General features: G+C 35.5%; 1 protein-coding gene across 2 annotated transcripts in view; it reads left to right on the top strand.

The window, feature by feature from the left end:
- Window positions 1–21,001, top strand: part of COG5 (component of oligomeric golgi complex 5) — a 298,194-nt gene that overhangs the window by 147,966 nt on the left and 129,227 nt on the right. For both annotated transcript variants that reach the window (XM_072791548.1, XM_072791549.1), the window contains one exon: window positions 18,558–18,723. In XM_072791548.1, coding sequence (XP_072647649.1) covers window positions 18,558–18,723 — 166 coding nt within the window. The remainder of the gene's footprint in view (window positions 1–18,557; window positions 18,724–21,001) is intronic.

Genomic DNA, 21,001 nt, shown 5'->3' with positions numbered 1-21,001 from the left:
TTTTAGGTTCCACATTGAAGTAAAATTATATGGTATTTGTTTTTCTGTGTCTGACATTTCACTAAACTTAATACCCTCAAGATCCATTCATGTTGTCATAAATGGCAAGATTTCATTTTTTTTAGCTTTCTATTTTATTTTTATTTTTATTATTTTTTTGAGGAAGTTCCATGCCCAACTTGGGGCTTGAATTCATGATCTCAAAACCAAGAATTGGGTGCTCTACTGACTAAGCCAGCCAGGCACCCCAAGGTTTCATTCTTTTTTATGGTTATTCCTTAGTATACATACGCTCTGCCCTCTTTATCCATTCATCTATCAGTGGACACTTATGTTGTTTCCATAGCTTAGCTACTGTAAGTGCTGCAATAAACATAGGGGTACATATATCTTTTTGAATTAGTGTTCTCATTTTCTTTTGGTAAATACCCAGTAGTGAAATTGCTGGATCATATGGTAATTCTCTTTTTAACTTTTTTAGTTTTCCTGAAGCATTTTTTTTTTTTTTTTGACACAGAATGAACAACTTCAGGAGGAGCAGGTGATACAGATGAAGAGGATTAGAATTACAAATTTCCACATTTAAAATAAATGTCTTGGGGATGTAATATACAGCATGGTGACTATAGTTAATAACACTGTCCTGCTGAGAAAGTAGACCTTAAAGGTGCTTATCACAGGAAAAAACAAAATTCTGTTACTATGGTAACGATGTTACCTAGACTTCATGGTGATCATTTTGCAATATACACAAATATCAAATCATTATGTTGTACACCTGGAACGAATATGTGGCATGACAATTATACTTCAATTTAAAAACAAACAATTTGGAAGGATGATTATAGTAAGAGCTCTTCAAGTTACAAAGCTATAGGTTTCATTTATTTTCTTTACCAAATTCAGTGGATGATTTGCCATCCCCTCCACCAAGTATTTGTCTGTCTGTTCCTATCATTGTTAACTTTCCTTGGATTTAGTAGAGATCTGGCATGGCTACATTTACATTGAGTTAAATAAGCTTTATGACATGTAGATAATTTTAAAAGTTAACTCTTCTATAGTTAATATATTGTGATAGGTTGTTATCAATAATAGTAATATTCTTAATTTGCACCGAACGATTGTTTTAGAACTTAAAAAAATATTTTAAACTGATCTTTAAATTTTTCCCCTGAAGTTTAGTCTTACTTATTTAGCTTGTTCTTGCTATTTTACCTTAAATTTGAATGGAATTTAATTTGAACTCTTATTTAAACACTCTGAATCAATTCAAGGGATGGTACTATGGATTGTTTTCATATGGCCCAGGTACTAAGAATCGTTTTTACATTTTTAAGTGGTTAAAAAAAAAAAAAGAGAACATACATATTTGTCCTGGAAAGCCTAAAATACTTACTTTTGGGCCCTTTGAAGAAAAAGTATGCTGATCCCTGCTTTAAATAGTTGTATTTTCTTCACGGTATATGCTTTGATATTTTTTCTTCTTTCCTTCCTTCTCTCCACGACCCTTTCTCTTTTGTAGCATTTCAGTGATCATATGGTATTGCTCTGTATTTTTGTTTCATGCCAAATGTAAGTATTAGTGTTATTTTTATTTATTATACAGTCATGCTGTTTTCTTACTCTTTGATACATTCTCTTGTCGTGAACAACCTACATTAACATTGATTACTTTGTTTTTAAATTTAATTTTATTGCTATCTTCTAATGTAGATGCACTCTAATTCAGGCTAATTAACTGCCTGCTTTCAGCCTTAGGGTCTTTTGGCATTATAACTTTCCATAGTTTTCCAGTTCACTGAGTGGCATTTCATTTTCATACTGCCCTGTGAATAATTTTTTTAATAACTGACTAAATTTTCATTGTATTTCATACAGAATCTATCACTGTTCTTTGTCTGAAATTTTCATGATTATTTTGTTTCTCAAAAACTCAGAACTTTTTATGTGGGCAACTCTTCTTTAAATGATTTTACTTAATTTAAACAGTCTAAAAAATAATAAAAAAATAGTCTAATGCTGGCTTTTTATTATAGTAGTAAATAATAACATTTTTATTTTGTAATTCAGAAGAAAAGACCCAGGTAACCACTTTGGATCACTAAAGATTAGTTTGCATTTTCTATAGTTTTATATAGTCAAAGTTGTACAGTGTGCTTTCTTATGTCTGTTCTTTACCATAATTATTTTGAGATCAATCCAAGTCATATGCTTTGGTAGTTTGATCCTTTTTTATTGCTGATTAGTATTCTATTTTATTTGAATTACATATATCTGTTCACTAATTGACAGTCATTTGGTTTATTTCCTATTTTAAGCTACGTAAATAAGGCTTCCATGGGTCAGGTATAAGTCTTTGTGTCAGTATAGGTTATCATTTCTCTTAGGTAAGTATCAAATGTGAAGAATGGTTGGATCTTTGCAAAGAATGATATGTTTACTTTTTAGAGACACAGTTTTCCAGAGTGGTGCTATCGTTTACAGTCTCACAGTAGTAGATCAGAGTTCCTCCGGGTCCTTACCAAAATTCAATGTTGGCAGCCTTTTAAAATTTTAGACATTTTAATGGGTGAGGGTAGTAGATTCTCATTGTAGTTTTAATTTGCCTTTCCCCAATAGCTGATGTGACTAGCTTTTCAAATGCTTAATACAAAGGGTCTTTGCTCAGTATTTAAGGAATTTTTCTTCTTCTTACTGATATGTAAGAATTCTTAATGTATCCTGGATACAGATCTTTTGTCACATATGTGTATTGTAAATATTTTCTCCCATTCTAAGGCTTGCCTTTTTTCTTTTAGCATTGTCATTGAGGTATAATTTAAGATACCATAACATTCATGCATTTAAGCATATAGTTTGATGAATTTCAGTAAATTTATACAATTGTGCAGCCATCTCACAACCCACATTTTTAGAAAACTGTTATCCCCACAAAACCATTCCCTTGTTCTCTTTGCAGTCAGTTCCTCCTCCCACTGCCAAACCCAAGCAATCCCTGATCTGCTCTCCATGTCTATAGATTTGACTTTTTCTAAAATTTCACATAAATGGAACCATGCGGGCAGCCTGGGTGGCTCAGTGGTTTAGCGCTTGCCTTCAGCCCAGGATGTGATCCTGGAGACCCGGGATTGAGTCCCGCTTCAGGCTCCCTGCATGAAGCCTGCTTCTCCCTCTGCCTGTATCTCTGCCTCTCTCTCTCTCTCTCTCTCTCTCTCTGTCTCTCATGAATAAATAAGTAAAATCTTAAAAAAAAAATGGAACCATGCAACTTGTAGTCTTAGACATCTACTTTCTTTCACTCAGTACAGTGTTTTATTAATTAATTAATTAATTTATTTATTTTTAAATATTTTATTTATTCATGAGAGACACAGAGAGAGGCAGAGACACAGGCAGAGGTAGAAGCAGGCTCCATGCAGAGAGCCCTATGCGGGACTCGATCCTGGGACTCCAGGATCTCGCCCTGGGCCAAAGGCAGGCACTCAACCACTGAGCCACCCTGGTGTCCCTGGTATTTTATTTAGATTCATCCTTTTTGTTGCATGAATGAGTGGCCTACTTATTGCTTAGTAATATTCCATTCTGTGGATATAGTCACTGTTAATGTATCTGTAGGCTGATAGACATTAGATTAGTTATAGGTTTTATTTTTATTTTTTAATATTTTATTTAAATTCAGTTTGCCAACATACAGTATAACATGCAAGGCTGCCTATCACCCAGTTACCCTATTCCCCCCCACCTCTCCTTCTGCAACCCTTATTTATTTCCCAGAGTTAGGAGTCTCTCATAGTTTGTTTTCCTCTCTAATTTTTCCCCACTCAGTTTCCTCCTTTCTCTCATGGTCCCTTTCATTATTTCTTGTATTCCACATATGAGTGAAACCATATGATAATTATCTTTCTTCAATTGGCTTATTTCACTTAGCATAATACCCACTAATTCCATCCATATTGAAGTAAATGGTAGATATTCGTCCTTTCTGATGGCTAATACCATTGTGTGTGTGTGTGTGTGCGCGTGCGTGCGTACATGCGTGTGTGTGTGTGTGTATGTATATACCATATCTTCTTTATCCATTCATTGTTGAAGGTCGTAGTGGCTCCTTCCACAGTTTGGCTATTGTGGACATTGCTGCTATGAACATTGGGGTGCAGGTGTCCTGTCGTTTCACTACACCTAGTTACAGGTTTTAGCTAGTAAGAATAATGGTGCTCAGGCACCTGGTGGCTCAGTCTGTTAAACGCCTGACTCGATTTCAGCTCAGGTCTTGATCTCAGAATCATAAGTTCAGGCCATGCATTTAAAAAGAAAAGAAAGGGTCAGGGGGATGGGGTGACTGGGTGATGGGCACTGAGGGGGGCACTTGACAGGATGAGCACTGGGTGTTATGCTATATGTTGGAAAATCGAACTCCAATAAAGAAATATATACTAAAGAAAGAAAGAAAGAAAGAAAGAAAGAAAGAAAGAAAGAAAGAAAGAAAGAAAGAAAGAAAGAAAGAAAAAGAAAGAAAAATGCTGCCTTTTTTTCCCATTTGATATTGTCGTTTTGAAGAACAAAATTTTTTAGTTTCGATAGACCAGTTTATCTGTAGTTTTGTTTGCATATTATATAGGAAATTTCTATCTACCCTAAAGTTGCAAAGCTTTCTTCCTATGTTTTTTGAGAAGTTTATGTTTATCTTTTAAGTTTAATTTTTATGTATGTGTAAGGTTTATTTTTTTCCAGAGAGATGTAACATATAGCATAACACCCAGTGCTCATCCCATCAAGTGCCCCCTTATTTTTTTCTTTCATTGAATTACCTCATTGTGAATTTGCAGGTGTTTTGGTACATTGAGAATATTTAATTCCCTGTCAGTCTTTCTCCTAATGGTTTTAACATCTATTAATTATTTTTGTCTAAATCATTTTATATTTTTCATTGGAGATTGTGAAAGTAATTTCTATTTTTGTTATTTCTCTGTATTTATTAGCTGTGATTGATTTGTAAAGAAGAACTTTCACTCTTCAACTAAGGATATTTGGTTACCCTGAACTACAATTCGTCTTTAAACTGATCAGTAACTATTTAAATTTTGCACTTTTATTATCAATTTATGAAGTAATGAGGTGCTATGATGACCAACTCCAGTGTTAGCAAATGTGGCATGATTTTGTTCTCTTTTGTTTTTCCTTCATTCTTTAAAAACTGTTAGGGACTTGTGTATTTTTACATATTGTGGTACTGGGTGAGACTGTGAGAGCTGTGACACCAAGCCCGATTCACAGTGCCTTAAAAATAGGGATTTGTCTGGATGTGGGTGGTGCTAACATTGTTTCAGCTGTTCAATAAGGATTTAGGTCTTTCTTCCATTCTGTCATCCTCAGTGTCCTCTTACTTGCCACATCATGGTCTCCCACCCCTAGGCACCATGCCCATGTTTAACGTGGGTATGGGCAGTGTCAGCTGCCAGCCAAAAGGCAGTACACATTTTTTTTCAGAATTGCCCCAGAAGACCTGTCTTTATGTCTTACTGGCCATATCTGGGCCGCATTGTCACCCCAGCTGTCAAGAGGACTATGAAAGCAAGTGTCTGGCAGAAAAGCACAGAATTGTCAGCATCGGCTTACACTGCTTGTGAGCCATTGCCGGGGGCAGTACACATTGTCACCCCGGGAGAAAATTAGGTTTTTACATTAGAAACATTGGAAACATTACATTAAGAAAACAGGAGGGAATGAATTTCGGGGAATAACTAGTAATGTCTACCATAAATATCTTTGCTAAAGCACAGAATGACTAGAATCATTATATTACTTAAAAAAAATAAGCCACATTTATACATTTAAGTTTAAAATGTAATTATATTAAAAGAATAATAATGTTTGAGCTTACCATATTAATGTCTTGTGATTACTTTCATTGTCCTATAAAATTCATTTTATTATTGAACATGTTTTAGTGTCCTTGAAAAATTATCTGTTATTTATTGCAATGAGAATGTTTTCTGGGGTCCCTGGCTGGCTCAGTTGGTGGAACATGTGACTCTTGATCTTGGGGTCATGAGTTTCAAGCTCCATGTTGAAAGTAGAGATTATTTTAAAAATAAAAAATAAATTATAAAAGAGAATGTTACTCTAAGCATTGACATCATTTAAATATTTTTATTTAATGCCAACTATGAATTCATATGCTCTCAGATTTGTTTTTTAAGGAAATTTGAAAGTTAAAATAACTTTTACTCTATATTGATTATCCTTTGATACTTGCTTCTCTGATTTTTGTGTGTCATCACTTCTGCAGTTACCTCCTCTTCTAGTCCATATTCACTTTCATTCTTTTCTCTTTTTTCCCCTCTTTTTTCTTATCTTTCTGTAGCTCTTCTATTTTCTGCTTTTCTTCCAAAAGGGCTAGAATAAAGTTGATTTCTGGTTGATAAGATCATATTGTGCTATTAAATGTCCTTCTTAGTTACTAATTTCATTTGGGTTATGCACTGCTGACTGTTGATTGTTAACAGGTTCTGAAATAATCATATTAGGTTAGCTGAGAAGTACATATCCAGCATTAATGGGCTGCATGTTACTGAATCAGAAGAGCCACTGGTAAGCTCTAAATCACAACCAAGGTAGCTAATATAATTCTTGCTTTTAAATTACATTATTTAATGTGATTCTTTCTTCCTTTAGTACATGTCATCTCCCATGGAGCTCTATTAAGTTTTCAGTGTTTTAGGCATGTTGTAGCTCCAGAAAAAGTGTCAAATGTGTATATCCCATTAGGGCATATGGTCAAGAGATTAGAAGTTGCCTTCAGTATTCTGACCTAAAATATACTTGTTATATATATATAGAATGTTGTGAGTTTATGAATACTATCCTTGATAAATAAAATAGTTGGGATTTTTAATTCCTAAATTATTGTGTATGATTTAGGTAACCGAGCTTTTCCTTGTCTAAAATAATTACCTGCTTTCTGGTAAAGATTGTTAAATTTGTATCCTTTCTCAGCTGTAAAAGAAAACTCCAGAAAACATTTTATTTTTATTTTTATTCAGCAGTAAGGACTATGTAGTGATACATAACCTGTTTTCTGAAGTTTTGCTTGAACTGACTTTGCATCTTTCTCACCGTATTTTCTGTCTTTGAGGAGGCCTAGTTGATCTCTCCCTTTTCCTCCCCACCTCCCCCTCTCTCTGAATGTGTTCCTGGGATTCCTTTGTTTTTGTTTTGAGCAGGAAATGGCTTGCTAATTGAACTTTGAGGAAATATTGTAGTCCGAACTTTGAGGAAATATTGTAGTCCTAAGCCTCCTAAGGAAAAATAAAATTTTGGTATCTTATACTTGGCTTTCTAGTTAAAATCAGTTGGGGAAACAGCTAAGATTTTATCTTAGGACTTAAAGCTTTATGAACTGAGTCACTTTGTGGAATGGTGCATGTACTGTTAAAATAGAATACCTCAGCAGAATTTATTCTACATTTGTCCTTTTCTTTTTGCAGCTCATCACTTATATGAAATCTAAAGAAAAAGAATTTACCTGCTGAAGAATTATTTCATTAGGAGAAAGAGTGAAATGTGATTGTCTTTGTGGTATAAGGATTATTGGATCCTTTCAGATTTTTAATATATAATGATATGATCCACAGTGGAATCTTGGTCTTTGTACATTTATGTCATTTCTGCATTTTGTTTCCAGTTAAATCAAATTCTGTCACTCTTTCCATTTCTGATTTCAATAATACGAAGTTTATCAAGTCACATTAAACTTTTGACTTAATGCTGTGTTTGTGCTCACAAAGATCATCTCATATTAGCTTATAGCTTACTTAGTAAATACTGAAAGACTGCTTGCTACTTCATGGAACAGTCTTTACAGCAGTCTGGCTATATCTCTGTTCTATTAGCTCAGTGCCAGCTGTTGCTTTGGTTACAGTGTTGCTGTTTTGGCAAGCTTTTCAGGGATCTTAACTATGCTTCTTTTCTGACTATATTCTTGTGAGATTTTATTTTCCTCCCATATCATGCTACTGAGGTGTTGGAAGAGAAAGAAAAAAATTACACCTTGTTTTCTAAAGCAGGAGAAATAATTTTAGCTTAATAAAGTGGTTGTGTCATCTTCTGAAATGCTTTTGAAGAGATAGAAATTTATCTTGATCTACTTATGAAATTATCTTTTCTTCTCTATTACATGGTCTTTTATCTCATTTTATATCACAATTTATGAAGTTGGAAAATTCTATATAAGATTAAATGATTTCTTAAAGGTCACAGTGACAATTTTTAGAAAAATTATCCCTAGAATTGACTGTCTTACTTAAAAAGAAGACATTGTCTGGAAGACATTGCTACCTTTTCAGCAGAAGCTTCTCTCTAGCATGGTATTTTTCAAATATGTTTAGTCTGTATGTTTTGAGAGCTCTTAAAGTTTGCCGGAGAGTATTTCTCACTTGTGAAATTGGTATATCTGGAGACCTTCCAAAGTCAAGTGATGATAGGATGACCTGGAGCGAAGTATAGAATAGGCAGGAAATGGCCCGAGACCTAAAACTGGCCAGCTGTGGGCCTACCCTATTCGTGCCTTAGTTTCCTTAAATGTAAAATGAGGATAGTAATACTTATTCCACCTATGTTGTGATGACAAAACAATATTAGTGAATATGAAGTCTCTTTAAAATGGAAAAGATAGTATAGAGATTTCTCAAAAAATTAATAATAGAATTACCATATGATCCAGTAACTCCACTACTGGGTATTTACCCATTATAATTTGAAAAGATATATGCACTCCTACGTTTACTACAACATTATTTATAATAGTCAAAATATGGAAGCAATCCAAATGGCTGTACCAGTTTGCATTCCTGCCAACACTTGTTGTTCCTGTGTTTTTGAATTTAGCCATTCTGACAGGTGTCAGGTGATAACTCATTATAGTTTTGATTTGCATTTCTCTGATGATGAGTGATGTTGCTCATCTTTCCATGTGTCTGTTGGCCATCTGTATATCTTCTTTGGAGAAATACCTGTTTGTGTCTTCTGTCCAATTTTAATTAGATTGTTTCTTTTTGTGTGTTGAGTTATATAAGTTCCTTATATATTTTGAATACTAACCCTTTGTCAGATATGTCATTTGCAAATATCTTCTCCCATTCAGTAGGTTGCCTTTTAGTTTTGTTGATTATTTCCTTTGCTGTTCAGAAGCTTCTTATTTTGATGTAGTCCCAATAATTTATTTGTGCTTTAGTTCCCTAGGCTCAGAAGTCACATCTAGAAAGATGTTGCTTCTGCCAGTGTGAAAAAGATTACTGCCTGTGCTCTGTTGTAGGATTTTTATGGTGTCAGGTCTCACATTTTAAAATCCATTTTGGGTTTATTTTTGTGTATGGTGCAAGAAAGTGGTTCAGTTTCATTTTCTTTCATGTTGCTGTACAGTATTCCCAGCACCATTTGTTGAAGAGACTGTTTATATTCCCATTGGACATTCTTGGCTCCTTTGCCATAGATTAATTGTTGGTATGTATAATCATGGGTTTATTTCTGGGCTTTCTGTTCTGTTCCATTGATCTAAATACCTATTTTTGTGCCAGTACTATACTGTTTTGATTTCTGCAGCTTTGTGTAGTATATCTTAAAATCTCGGATTGTGATCCCTCTAGTTTTGTTCTTCTTTTTCAAGATTGTTTTGGCTATTTGGGGCCTTTTGTTAAAAATGCTGTTGGTATCTTGATAGGGATTGCATTAAATGTATAGATTGCTTTGGATGGTATAGGCATTTTAATAATATTCTCCCAATCCATGAGCATGGGATATCTTTCCATTTGTTTGTTTGTCCATTTCTTTTAGATCTACCAAGGAAAAATTTGAGAGCCACTTCCACAGGAAGGTGTTTGTTAGATCTTTTACCCATCAGTTCTCAGTACCAGTGGACGTGGTTTCCGTCACATGCTTTCATTCACAAGCTTCTATATGTGCTGTTCTTTGCTTGGAGGAGATTTCCTTTTGCTTTCTCCCTCCTCCTGTAAATCCCTCCATGCCTAGTGGGGAGCCCAGTGTAGGGCTTGACCTCATGACTCTAAGATTATGACCTGAGCTGAGATCAAGAGTTGGGTATTCAACAGACTGAACCACCCAGGTGCCCATCCTCATGGAAATCTTTCAAACCTGCTCTCCATGCTACCAGACACCTTCCCTTGACTGCTTCATTTGAGGTCTCAGCTGGGACTCCTTCAAGGACCATTTCCTGACCCCTCATTCCTCTTTCTCTTGCCAGGTCTGGGTTAATTACCTCTTTGATGTGTTTTCATTAAACTCTATTTCTCTTCTATTTATCATGGTATATTCTGGTTCTTACTTTACTTGTAAATATTGAAAAGTCAGACCGTAGTATTTGCCTCATTTGTTTTATCCCCTGTGTCTTGTGCATTGACAGTGCTTAGTGGACGATATACATTGAATGATAGTGAGATCATTATGTTTTTATATTGGAAAGGATACAGAGTTCATCTAATCCAGCTCCCTCATTTTACAGATGAGAGAACTAAAAACCTGCAACTTATTATTCGTCAGGGCTCAGAAAAAGCCTGTGGTCAAAATATTATTGTATTCGTCTGTGATGAGGGGATGATGGAGAAAAGAGGTTAATGTTCAGTATCTTCAGAGATGTTTTTCACTTGCATTGTAGCTAGACAAAATGATCTCATTTTCATTTTTTCTAATGTTCCAATTTCATCCCTGGCTGAAGTATTATATCATTCCATTTCTATTCTCTCACTCTCATTAATTCAGTTCTTGATTTACCTCCTTTGTGATTTATAGTTTCCAGCACCCCTATTTTCGTTATTTGTTACTTGAGTTTATTTTGTTACCCAGACTAACTTGCTGTGATTATCCATTTCAGAAGTGTTCTCATTTCCCACTGAGAGCACCCTCTTGGCACTTTAGACTCAGCATGACTGACAGCCAAGTGCTGTATTAGCCACAGCCTCTGATCTTCCCATGCCCATCTCTCTCCCACCCACCCACCCAAATAATCTCCTTTTGATTGTCCTTTTCCTTTTCCCATCTTCTCAGGCTCTATGACTTGAAACTTCAGGATACCAGGCTTTTTCCCTGCCTCTTGTCCATTGTAGTCCATCAGTATCCAGTGTCTTTCCAGGGCTTCAGAATCTCTTATATCTATCCTGTTCTTTAGATTCTCACTTGGCTGATTATTTTATTTCCTCAATTTAAATTGTGATATTTAGAAAAATCAATCATTTTTTATTACCAACAAAGTAAAATAAAATAAAATTTTTACAGAATGCCACTCAACACTGTCAGTGACCAGAGCCTTGTTATCAGTGCAGCATTATCTTTTAATATGTGTTTTTTATGCACGTAACATTGTGGCAATAGACTGTGTATACTACTCCTTAAACGTACTCTCTATACAGTTTTCCTCTGTCATTTCTTTGTGTGCTCTGTTCTCCTTACAAAAAAAGGAAAAAAATAAAAGCTATCTTCATGTGAATAAATGGTTTTTATCCTTCTAAGTCTGGCAGTCATCTATTCCAGTGGTTCCCAAATGCTGGTTTCCAGGTGGTTGCCTGGTCAACTATATGAGAAGCATCTGAAGAGCTTTGAAAATATTGTCTCTGTCTGGTTCAGCTGAATCACAGTTTTTGGAGTTGAGATCTCAGTTGGCTACATTTTTATAAAAAAGATATTCAGCTAGCTTTGGAAATCTCCATTTGTCCTCATCATTTTAAAATTTATGAAATTGAAAAAAAAAATTTATGAAATTGAGATACAGAGGAGAGAACGGAGTTCCTCAGAGTTACTCAAATGGTAACTACTCATTTCAGTGATAAGTAAAGATGGAGTGAAAAGAATTTCTTGGGAACTGGAACAAAGACTATTCTTAGCATTCGTTTAACTTTTAGAATATTAATAAATGACCTAAGAACCAATATTTGTTACTACTTATAAATTGAGTATGAGACGTTTAATTTTTTTAAGATTTTATTTATTTATTTGAGACAGAGAGAAAAGAGAATGAGCAGGAGAGAGGGACAGAGGGAGAGGGAGAAGCTGACTGCCTGCTGAGCAGGGACCCCAGTGCAGAGCTCCATCCCAGGACTCTGAGATCAGGACCTGAGCTGAGGGCAGATACTTAACCAAGTGAGCCACCCAGGCACTCCACTGAGTACTAGGGCTTTTAAATGTGTTATTTCAATAGTCTTTTCAGTTGTCATACAAAGAATATTAGCAAGCTAAATCATAAAAATTTACTTACTCATTTCTTTATTCAACACCTATTTAACACCTGTGCTAGATGTTAGGAGTATTGCAGTGATAAAACAAATTTGGAGGAAAAAAACAAAACAAAACAAATTTGGAACCTTCTCTCAGAGATCTTAAAATCTGATGAGGAAGGAAATATTAATTATATAAAAAATAAAGTTTGATGAGTGATAAAGTAATTTGCCCAGTGTCACACAGATTATAGCATAGTTGTGTTTTTGTCCCAAGACTGCCTACTTTTAAAAGCCCGTATTCTTTCCACGTTAACTATGATTCCAAAACATCATGGTAAAGGCAACTAATACTTGTTGAGCTCTTTGTTCTGTCTTCAGTGTTAGATCAGTTATAATGATTATTTCATTTACTTTTAAGGTTGGCACGGTTATTTTCACTGTAGTGTAGGTGAGGAAACTAAGTCTTAGAATAAGTTAAATAACTTGCTAAGGTTTTGGCTACTAGCTGCTAGTGCTTGGCTTCTGATCTAAGTCTGACTCCAAAGACCTGTGAAATAGGAATAACAAACGCTTATAATAGAATCAACAAATCTAATAATTGGTTATTTGACAAGATTAATACATTAAATTGATAAATACTGATAAAGACTGATGAGGGTAAGAAGGTTTTTTTTTTTAAAGGCACACATTACTATTAAGAATAAACAAGTTGATCTTATTATACTTCCAACAGAAACTAGCAAATTACTAAGAGAATACTGGGTATAACTTTATAACAGTACATTTGAAAGTTTAGATAAAATTGAGAAATTTCTAGAAAAACGACTTACCCAAAAGAACACTAGGAAAATTAGAAAATCTGAATAATTGTATTGACAAAACTGAATTTATCATTATATATCTTTCCTCAAATCTCCAAGGACGGATAGTTTCACTAATGACTTCATCCAAACATTTAATAAATCAACCAGTGTTTTTTACAAATCCATCCCAGAATTGAGAAAGAAGGAGTACTCAACCTTACTGTTTCATGGGGCCAGTATAAACTTGGTATCAAAGCAAGAATATTGTGAGGAAGGATATTAGGTATCTCCCTTGAAAATCAGTGCAAAAATACCAATGAAAGTATTAGCATGTATAAGTCAGGGATATCTAAAAAGGATAATTCATCATCACCAAGCTGGCTTTGGTCTAGAAGTACAATGTAATGTCATCAATAAAGGGAAAAATTGATCATCTCAATATATGCAGAAAAAGCATTTAGTAAAATCCAGCATCAGTCTATGATTTAAAAATTCATAGCAGACCTAGGATAGAATTTTTTTCATACAATAAAGGGTATATCTGAAAATCTCAGAAGTGAAATATTTAAGTTTTTCTATTTGAGATTAGGAATTATACAAAGATATTACTCTTACTGCTTTTACATCGCAGCATACTAAAGATCCTAATCAGGATAATAAAAGAAAGCAATAAAATGTAGGATTGGAAATGAAGAAATAATTCAGAGATAACATGAGTATCTATATAGAAAATCCCAAACAGTCTCCAAACTATTAGAATTAATAACTTTGAAAGTTTGGAGAAATTGAATATATAATAATTGTATTTTTAGTATATGAGCACCAAAAAACTTTAAAATTACCACTTACTATCAAAATACACACTGTGTAGGAGTAATTCAAGTTAGAGATATGTAATAGCTCTTCACAGGAATTGTAACATTATTAAGAGAAATTTAAAAAGACCTGAGTAAATGAAGAGAACTACCATATTCATGGATTGGAAAATTCATTCTTTTTTTTTTTTTTTTTAAAGATTTTATTTTATTCACTCATGAGAAACACAGAGTGAGAGAGAGAGAGACAGAGACACAGGCAGAGGGAGAAGCAGGCTCCGTGCAGGGAGCCTGACGTGGGACTCGATCTCGGGTCTCCAGGATCACAACCTGGCCCAAAGGCAGCGCTAAACCAGTAAGCCACCCAAGCTGCCCTGGAGAATTCTTTTTCTTTTTTTTTTTAAGATTTTATTTATTTATTCATGAGAGACAGAGAGAGAGGAGCAGAGACACAGGCAGAGGGAGAAGCAGGCTCCATGCAAGGAGACTGATGTGGGACTCTATCCCAGGTCTCCAGGATCACACCCTGGGCTGCAGGCGGCGCCAAACCGCTGCGCCACCGGGGCTGCCCTGGAGAATTCATTCTTAGGAAGATTTCCAGTAGTCTCAAAATTTCAGGATCTTTTTCTTTAATGGAAACTGTCATGCCCATTACAAAATGTATATGGAAGTACCATGAGCCAAGAATAGCCTATACCAAATTGAAGAAGAACAGAACTGGAGGACTATCAAACTTACTCTAAAGCTACAACAATTTATACAGGTGAATTGATGTAAAAATAGACAAATGGTACAGAATTGAAAGTCCAGAAACAAACTCACATAAGTGGAAAGGTAGGCTTTGAGAACAAGGAAGTGAAAAAAGTTTTTTCAAATAAATTTTGCTGAACCAGTTGGGTATTTGTATAGAAAAACACTAATCATGGCTTCTATCTCATATTATACAGAAAGTAATTCCAGGTAGATTATATTTCTAAACATGAAAGGCAGACCAATAGAATTTCTGGAGCATAAATTCCTGAATGAAAGACATCTTCATAAATGTGTGATGGGACAATTTTTAAACAAGGTACTAAAAGTGCTAACCATAGGTTGATAAATGCTGCATTTAAATTAGGAACTTCTTTCATTACAAGACTTCTTAAGGAGTATATACATATACTTGAATACATATAATCATCAAAGTGATTACAGCCAAATGTGTAAACAATTCTTACAAATATGTAAAAGATGAAAATAACCAGTGAGAAAAATGGGGGGAAAAAAAGAAATATGCACTCACAAAAGAAGCTATCCAAATGGATAATTAACATGCAAGAGGAAATAATTCCTTAGTCATCATGGAAATGTAAATGAAAGCCACAGTGATCATTCCAAAGAATAGCTTAAAAAGATGATAATTCTGAATTTTGGTAAGGTTGTGGAACACCCACAACTCATGTATTGCTGCTGGAGTGTAAATTGGTACAATGACTTTGGAAAATTGGCAGAATCTGCAAACACTAAGCATACAAATACGTAATGATTCAGCATTTCTACTCTAACCAGCAGAAATGCATACACACATATGTTCACTAAAAGCTGTGCGCACCAGAATGTTCATGGTAGCATTCTTTAAAACACCTAAAAGATGGAAATATCTCAAATGTACACAAATTGGATGTTAGTTGGATGGATAAAACTAAGGTAAATTTCTACTCAACAGCAAGTCAACTGCTACATGCAACAACATGGATGAATTTTGCAAATGAGATAATAGAAGGAGGCAGACACAAAATAATAGCTTACCTTATGGTTTGTTCCATTTATGTAAAACTGCAAAACTAATCAATGGTATTAGAAATTATGGAAGTGATAGTACCTGGAGAGATGCATTTGGGAAAGCCACAACAGATTGAGTTGCCTGATAATATTTGGTTTTATGCTCTAGGTAGTAGTTAGAAAGATGTGTGTACTTTGTGATAATTCTTAAAGTTGTATTTACATAATTTGCACACTTCTCTGTATGTTAAGGAATTTTATTTCAACTAACCCATATTTTGTAGTCTTCCAACTTGCAAATGATATGCTTATATTAAGCTATGGTTGTAAATAACTGGCATTAATTGAATAAGTGGTCATGTAAATTGGAAAGCTTAAAATTACAACTAGAATTATAAGTATTATAAATTATAATTATTACAAATATTGCTATATTAGATGGTCTTCTAAGATGAACTAGGGATGCCTGGGTGTCTCAGTCAGTTAAGCAGCCTTCTTTTGATTTGGGCTTGAGTCAGGCTCTACACTCTGTGCTCAGTTTGGAGTTGACTTGTCCCTACCACCTACCATCCCACCTCCCCACTCCCCCACTCCCCCACTCCCACTCCAAGCACTTCCTCACTCTCTCTAAAAATAAATCTTTAAGTCATTCCCCCTCCTTTGTTTAAGAAAAATATAATGAATGAACTGTATATGTTTCTGTTTTGAAAAGTTTTGGGAATTAATAATTTTTGGAGTGGTAAATGATGAAGACTGGTCCATGTTAACCAGATCTTTCAAATGAAATATGACTTTTTTTTTTTCAACGATTTTATTTATTCATGACACACACACACACACACACACACACAGAAAGAGAGAGAGAGAGAGAGGCAGAGACACAGGCAGAGGGAGAAGCAGGCTCCATGCAGGAGCCCAACGCAGGACTCAATCCCGGGTCTCCAGGATCACACCCCGGGCCAAAGATGGCGCCAAACCACTGAGCCACCAGGGCTGCCCTGAAATATGACTTTAAATGCCTTTCCATTAACATACACATATATCTCACAATGTACATTCAGCTTATAACACTGCAAACCTACCATATGTTGAAAAGATTTACAATTCTTTGATAATAATAAAGGCAATAAATATGATTTTACAATATATAGCTATATTCTACTTTTATAAATGAAAATACTGGTTAGCCTGGGTGGCTCAGTGGTTTAGCGCTGCCTTCCGCCCAGGGCCTGATCCTGGAGACCCGGGATTGAGTCCCGCATCGGGGTCCCTGCATGGAGCCTGCTTCTCCCTCTGCCTGTGTCTCTGTGCCTCTCTCTCTCTCTCATGAATAAGTAAATAAAAAATCTTTAAAACAAAAACAAAACAAAATAAATGAAAATATTATTTCTCCCATTTTCTTTAAAGAACTGATGGTATATACTAGAATTAAATTATTTTATAACCATATTAAATTAAGCTTTTTTCATTAAAACATTTGAAATGATGTCCATTGGCTTCTTTTTCTTTTTTAATTGTGTTTGTTTATTTGACAGAGAGAGAGTGCACAAGTGGGGAGGAGGGTCCAAGGGAGAGGGAGAAGCCGACTCCCCACCGAACAGGGTGCCTGATGATGTGGGGCTCTATCCCAGGACCTAGAGATCACCCCCCAAGCTAAAGGCAAACGTTTAACAAACTGAGCCACCCAGGCACCCCCATTTACTTCTTTTTTCTTGCTTAATTAAAGTCTAAAATGAGTATTGTGTTCACCAACCTTGTTTGCTTTTTTCTATAAGTAGGTTCCACTTTGCCTCTGGGTGTGCATGTATTACTGTATCATATTATGTTATTAACATGAATATGTTTCAGAAGTAACTCTTTGTCTTATTTATAAACTTAACCACTAAGAAACAAAGTTAATGAAATAATTTAACTTTTAAACTAAAAGTTTAAAAGTTTGGGCCTGGAGATACATGTTGATGTACTAGAATCTGGCTTGATAATTCATTTACTCAGTGACAGAACCAACAACCTGTTTATATACTATGAACCCAATCTACTCACAGTGTTTTTACTACCTGCCTTACCACCTACCTCTCTCTGCTGTAGTCACTCTGTTCCAGCCATTATCAAGGCCTTCTTGCTGTCTGATTAGCTGCAAGCATATTTATACCTCAGCATTTCGTTGATATCTGTTCAGATCTGTTTTTTTCCCATATCCTCCTCAGACTCCCTCATTTATAATATTCAAGTCTTTGAAAATTACCTCAGAGATGCATCACTGACTGCTCACCATAATTTCCTCATCAGTCTATTTTTATTCCCAGATTAATTTTTTATAGCAGTTATGACTACCTGATATTCTATACATACATATTTTTAATGTACTTCTCAGTAAATAGAAGTTCCACGAGGGTAGGGACTTAGTTGGTTTTGCTTACTACTATATTTCTAGCACCTGGAACCAAGACAGAGACGCAGTAAGCACTGTGTAAATATTTGTAGTTTGAATGAATGAATGAATGAATGAAATGAAATGAAATGAAATGAAATGAATAGTGTCTGTCTGCGTGGTTTAGCCCTTAGCTAACTCTGCAGAATTCATTTCTTTATTCTCCAAACAGATGTAGGGTTGTTGTTAATTCTAGCATGGCTCTCTTTATAGCCATTGGTAGTAAATTTTAAGTAAGCTCTAATAATATAACAGATTTCTGATCTTGTTATTATCCTTTGAAGGAGGAGAAAAAGGGGAAAGGAGGAAATAATATACATAGTATTTAACTTTGTCTTTTATGAAATAAATGACTAAAAATAATATTTGTTCCAAATGTACTCTCTTTGTTCTCGTCTGTGATAATTAAAAAATATGGTAGTAACTGCTCAAGTACCACTTAAAGTTGTAGGCTTATATTGACTTTGTTTATTTTCCTCTGTATACCTCTTCCCACCCTACCACCCCCACCTTTTTAAAGAATCCAACCCAAGTCGGAACAGCTCTCCAGGTTTTCCATAATCTTGGAACTTTGAAGGATACTATTACCAGTGTTGTGGATGGATATTGTGCTACTTTAGAAGAACACATCAACAGTGCATTAGACATCAAAGTTCTGACTCAGCCTTCGCAGTCAGCTGTGAGAGGTATGGCTATGGTTTATATTTAGCTGCTTTATTTATTTATAATCAAGAAGTCCCTTGAATAGTATGTGAAACACTTAAGTTTCAAAGCAGTCTAATGACTCATTTTTTAGTAGACAGAAAATGGGAGAAGAAATTATGTTTCAGAATGTATTTATAACTTTTTTTGTCTAATCAGTGAGTTGAATTGGCCAATTGGTATATTCAGAACTTCTAGAAAAAAAAATCTATAAACTGTGGCTCCACTTAGTTCAGAGGAAACAGATGCAAGAATAAAAAGGAACATTTTTCTTTCTGAAATTTTTATCCTCACATGTACTTCTTGAGACAGAAAATATTTTTTAAGGAACTGCAATTTATCCCTTAGTTTTTTGGGCTTTTCCTTAGAATAATTCCAGTATTCAGGAGCAAAGAAGGCTAACTGTGGACATTGAAACTGATAAAACCCTTGGGAACGTTACAACTACAGCAAAATCTAAAAAAAATTACACAAGAAAGGTGTGAGAGGGAAGTAGCCCTACAATAACAGTCTGCACCTTTTTCCTGCCAAGATGTACCTGCTGATGGCATTCAGGTATAAAACACTCTTCAGAGATGAGATAGGAAAGACTGTTATATATGCCTCTCATTTAACCAACACATCTCTGCATTTCTCTCCTTGTATTCACTCTTCTCTCCTGTTAATATATATGAACTGTGCTTATAGTTCCTAACAAAGAACAAAGTACCTAACAAAGAACAAGTACCCTGTTCTTGCATTAGATCCCATCTCTCAAGGGTTTTGCTTTAGCAGATCCCCTCTGTCTGTCATATGGTCAGTTTTTCTTCTTAAGTCTTTTTCCTGTCATATACAGCTATGCTAGTGTACCTTCTTCTGTTTAAAGACAGATCTGTGTTTTGACTACATTTCCTTCTTTGGCTCTGCTCCCCCATTTTAATTCTTCAGACTACAGAAAATTTCCCCAAAGTATTCTGCAGTTTGGTCTTTCTTTTTTAAATGTTTTTTTTTTAAACATTTTATTCATTTATTCAGAGAGAGAGAGAGAGAGAGAGGCAGAGACACAGGCAGAGGGAGAAGCAGGCTCCATGCAAGGAGCCCGATGTGGGCCTCGATCCCGGGGCTCTGGGATCACACCCTGGGCTGGAGGCGGCGCTAAACCCACTGAGCCACCAGGGCTGCCCCAGTTCGGTCTTTTCCCTTCCCTTCCCTTCCCTTCCCTTCCCTTCCCTTCCCTTCCCTTCCCTTCCCTCTTCCCTTCCCTCTTCCCTTCCCTCTTCCCTTCCCTCTTCCCTTCCCTCTTCCCTTCCCTCTTCCCTTCCCTCTTCCCTTCCCTCTTCCCTTCCCTCTTCCCTTCCCTCTTCCCTTCCTTCTTCCCTTCCTTCTTCCCTTCCCTTCCCTTCCTTCTTCCCTTCTTTCTTCCCTTCCCTTCCCTTCCTTCTTTCTTCCCTTCCCTTCCTTCTTCCCTTCCCTTCCCTTCCCTTCCCTTCCCTTCCCTTCCCTTCCCTTCCCTTCCCTTCCCTTCTTCCCAAGATTTTTGTTTATTTTAGAGAGAGAGAGAATGGGGGGGTGGTTGCAGAGGGAAAGGGACAAGCAAACTCTGCACTGAGCCCAGTGCCCAGGGTTCAGCCCCACAACCCTGAGATCATGTGACCTGAGCTGAAATCAAGAATTGAACGCTCAACTGACTGAACCACCTAGGTGTCCCTCTTCCCAATTTTTATTGAAGAAGCTACACTGTCATTATAGAGTTGTCCTAAAGAATAAGTAATGCATATAGAATTAATAACAGTTTCTAATATGTGGCTTTTAGTAAAAAAAAATTTATAGTGAGTGATTATTATTTTTATATTTGCTGTATAAACATAGCCTTAACACAAAATGTATGCCACTCATAAATAAGTTGCACTAGATAAAAAGAGATAAAAGAATCTTAGATCTTAAAGGGATTTTTTAAAGGTTAGCCCTCGCCTCTGAATAGGTCTGAATTAAGACTTTCCCAGAAGGAGTGCTTTGAAAAGAAATTGCCAAAGGAGATTTCACTCTCAGCTTTTCCCAGCAATTATTCACAGAAAGTTTGATCTAATGTTTAAATTTCCAAGAGCAGTTTAATCTCATTCCCTCTTGTGTTGTCAAGAAAAGGGAAAAAATGAAAGCAATTATTCACATGCTGTCAATCCTAATGTACATCCTTTTTGTTAAAAGAATAAAGAGTTTTAAAGCCTTATTATCATCTGTTGAGGAATGGATACTGTGTTTTAATGTAGAAACCTGAAGCATCAA

This window comes from Canis lupus, chromosome 21 (genome assembly GCF_048164855.1).
Source record: "Canis lupus baileyi chromosome 21, mCanLup2.hap1, whole genome shotgun sequence".
In the NCBI taxonomy this organism is placed as follows: Eukaryota; Metazoa; Chordata; class Mammalia; order Carnivora; family Canidae; genus Canis; species Canis lupus.
Note: the sequence above shows the minus strand (reverse complement) of the source record. Positions and strands in the feature narration are given on the sequence as shown.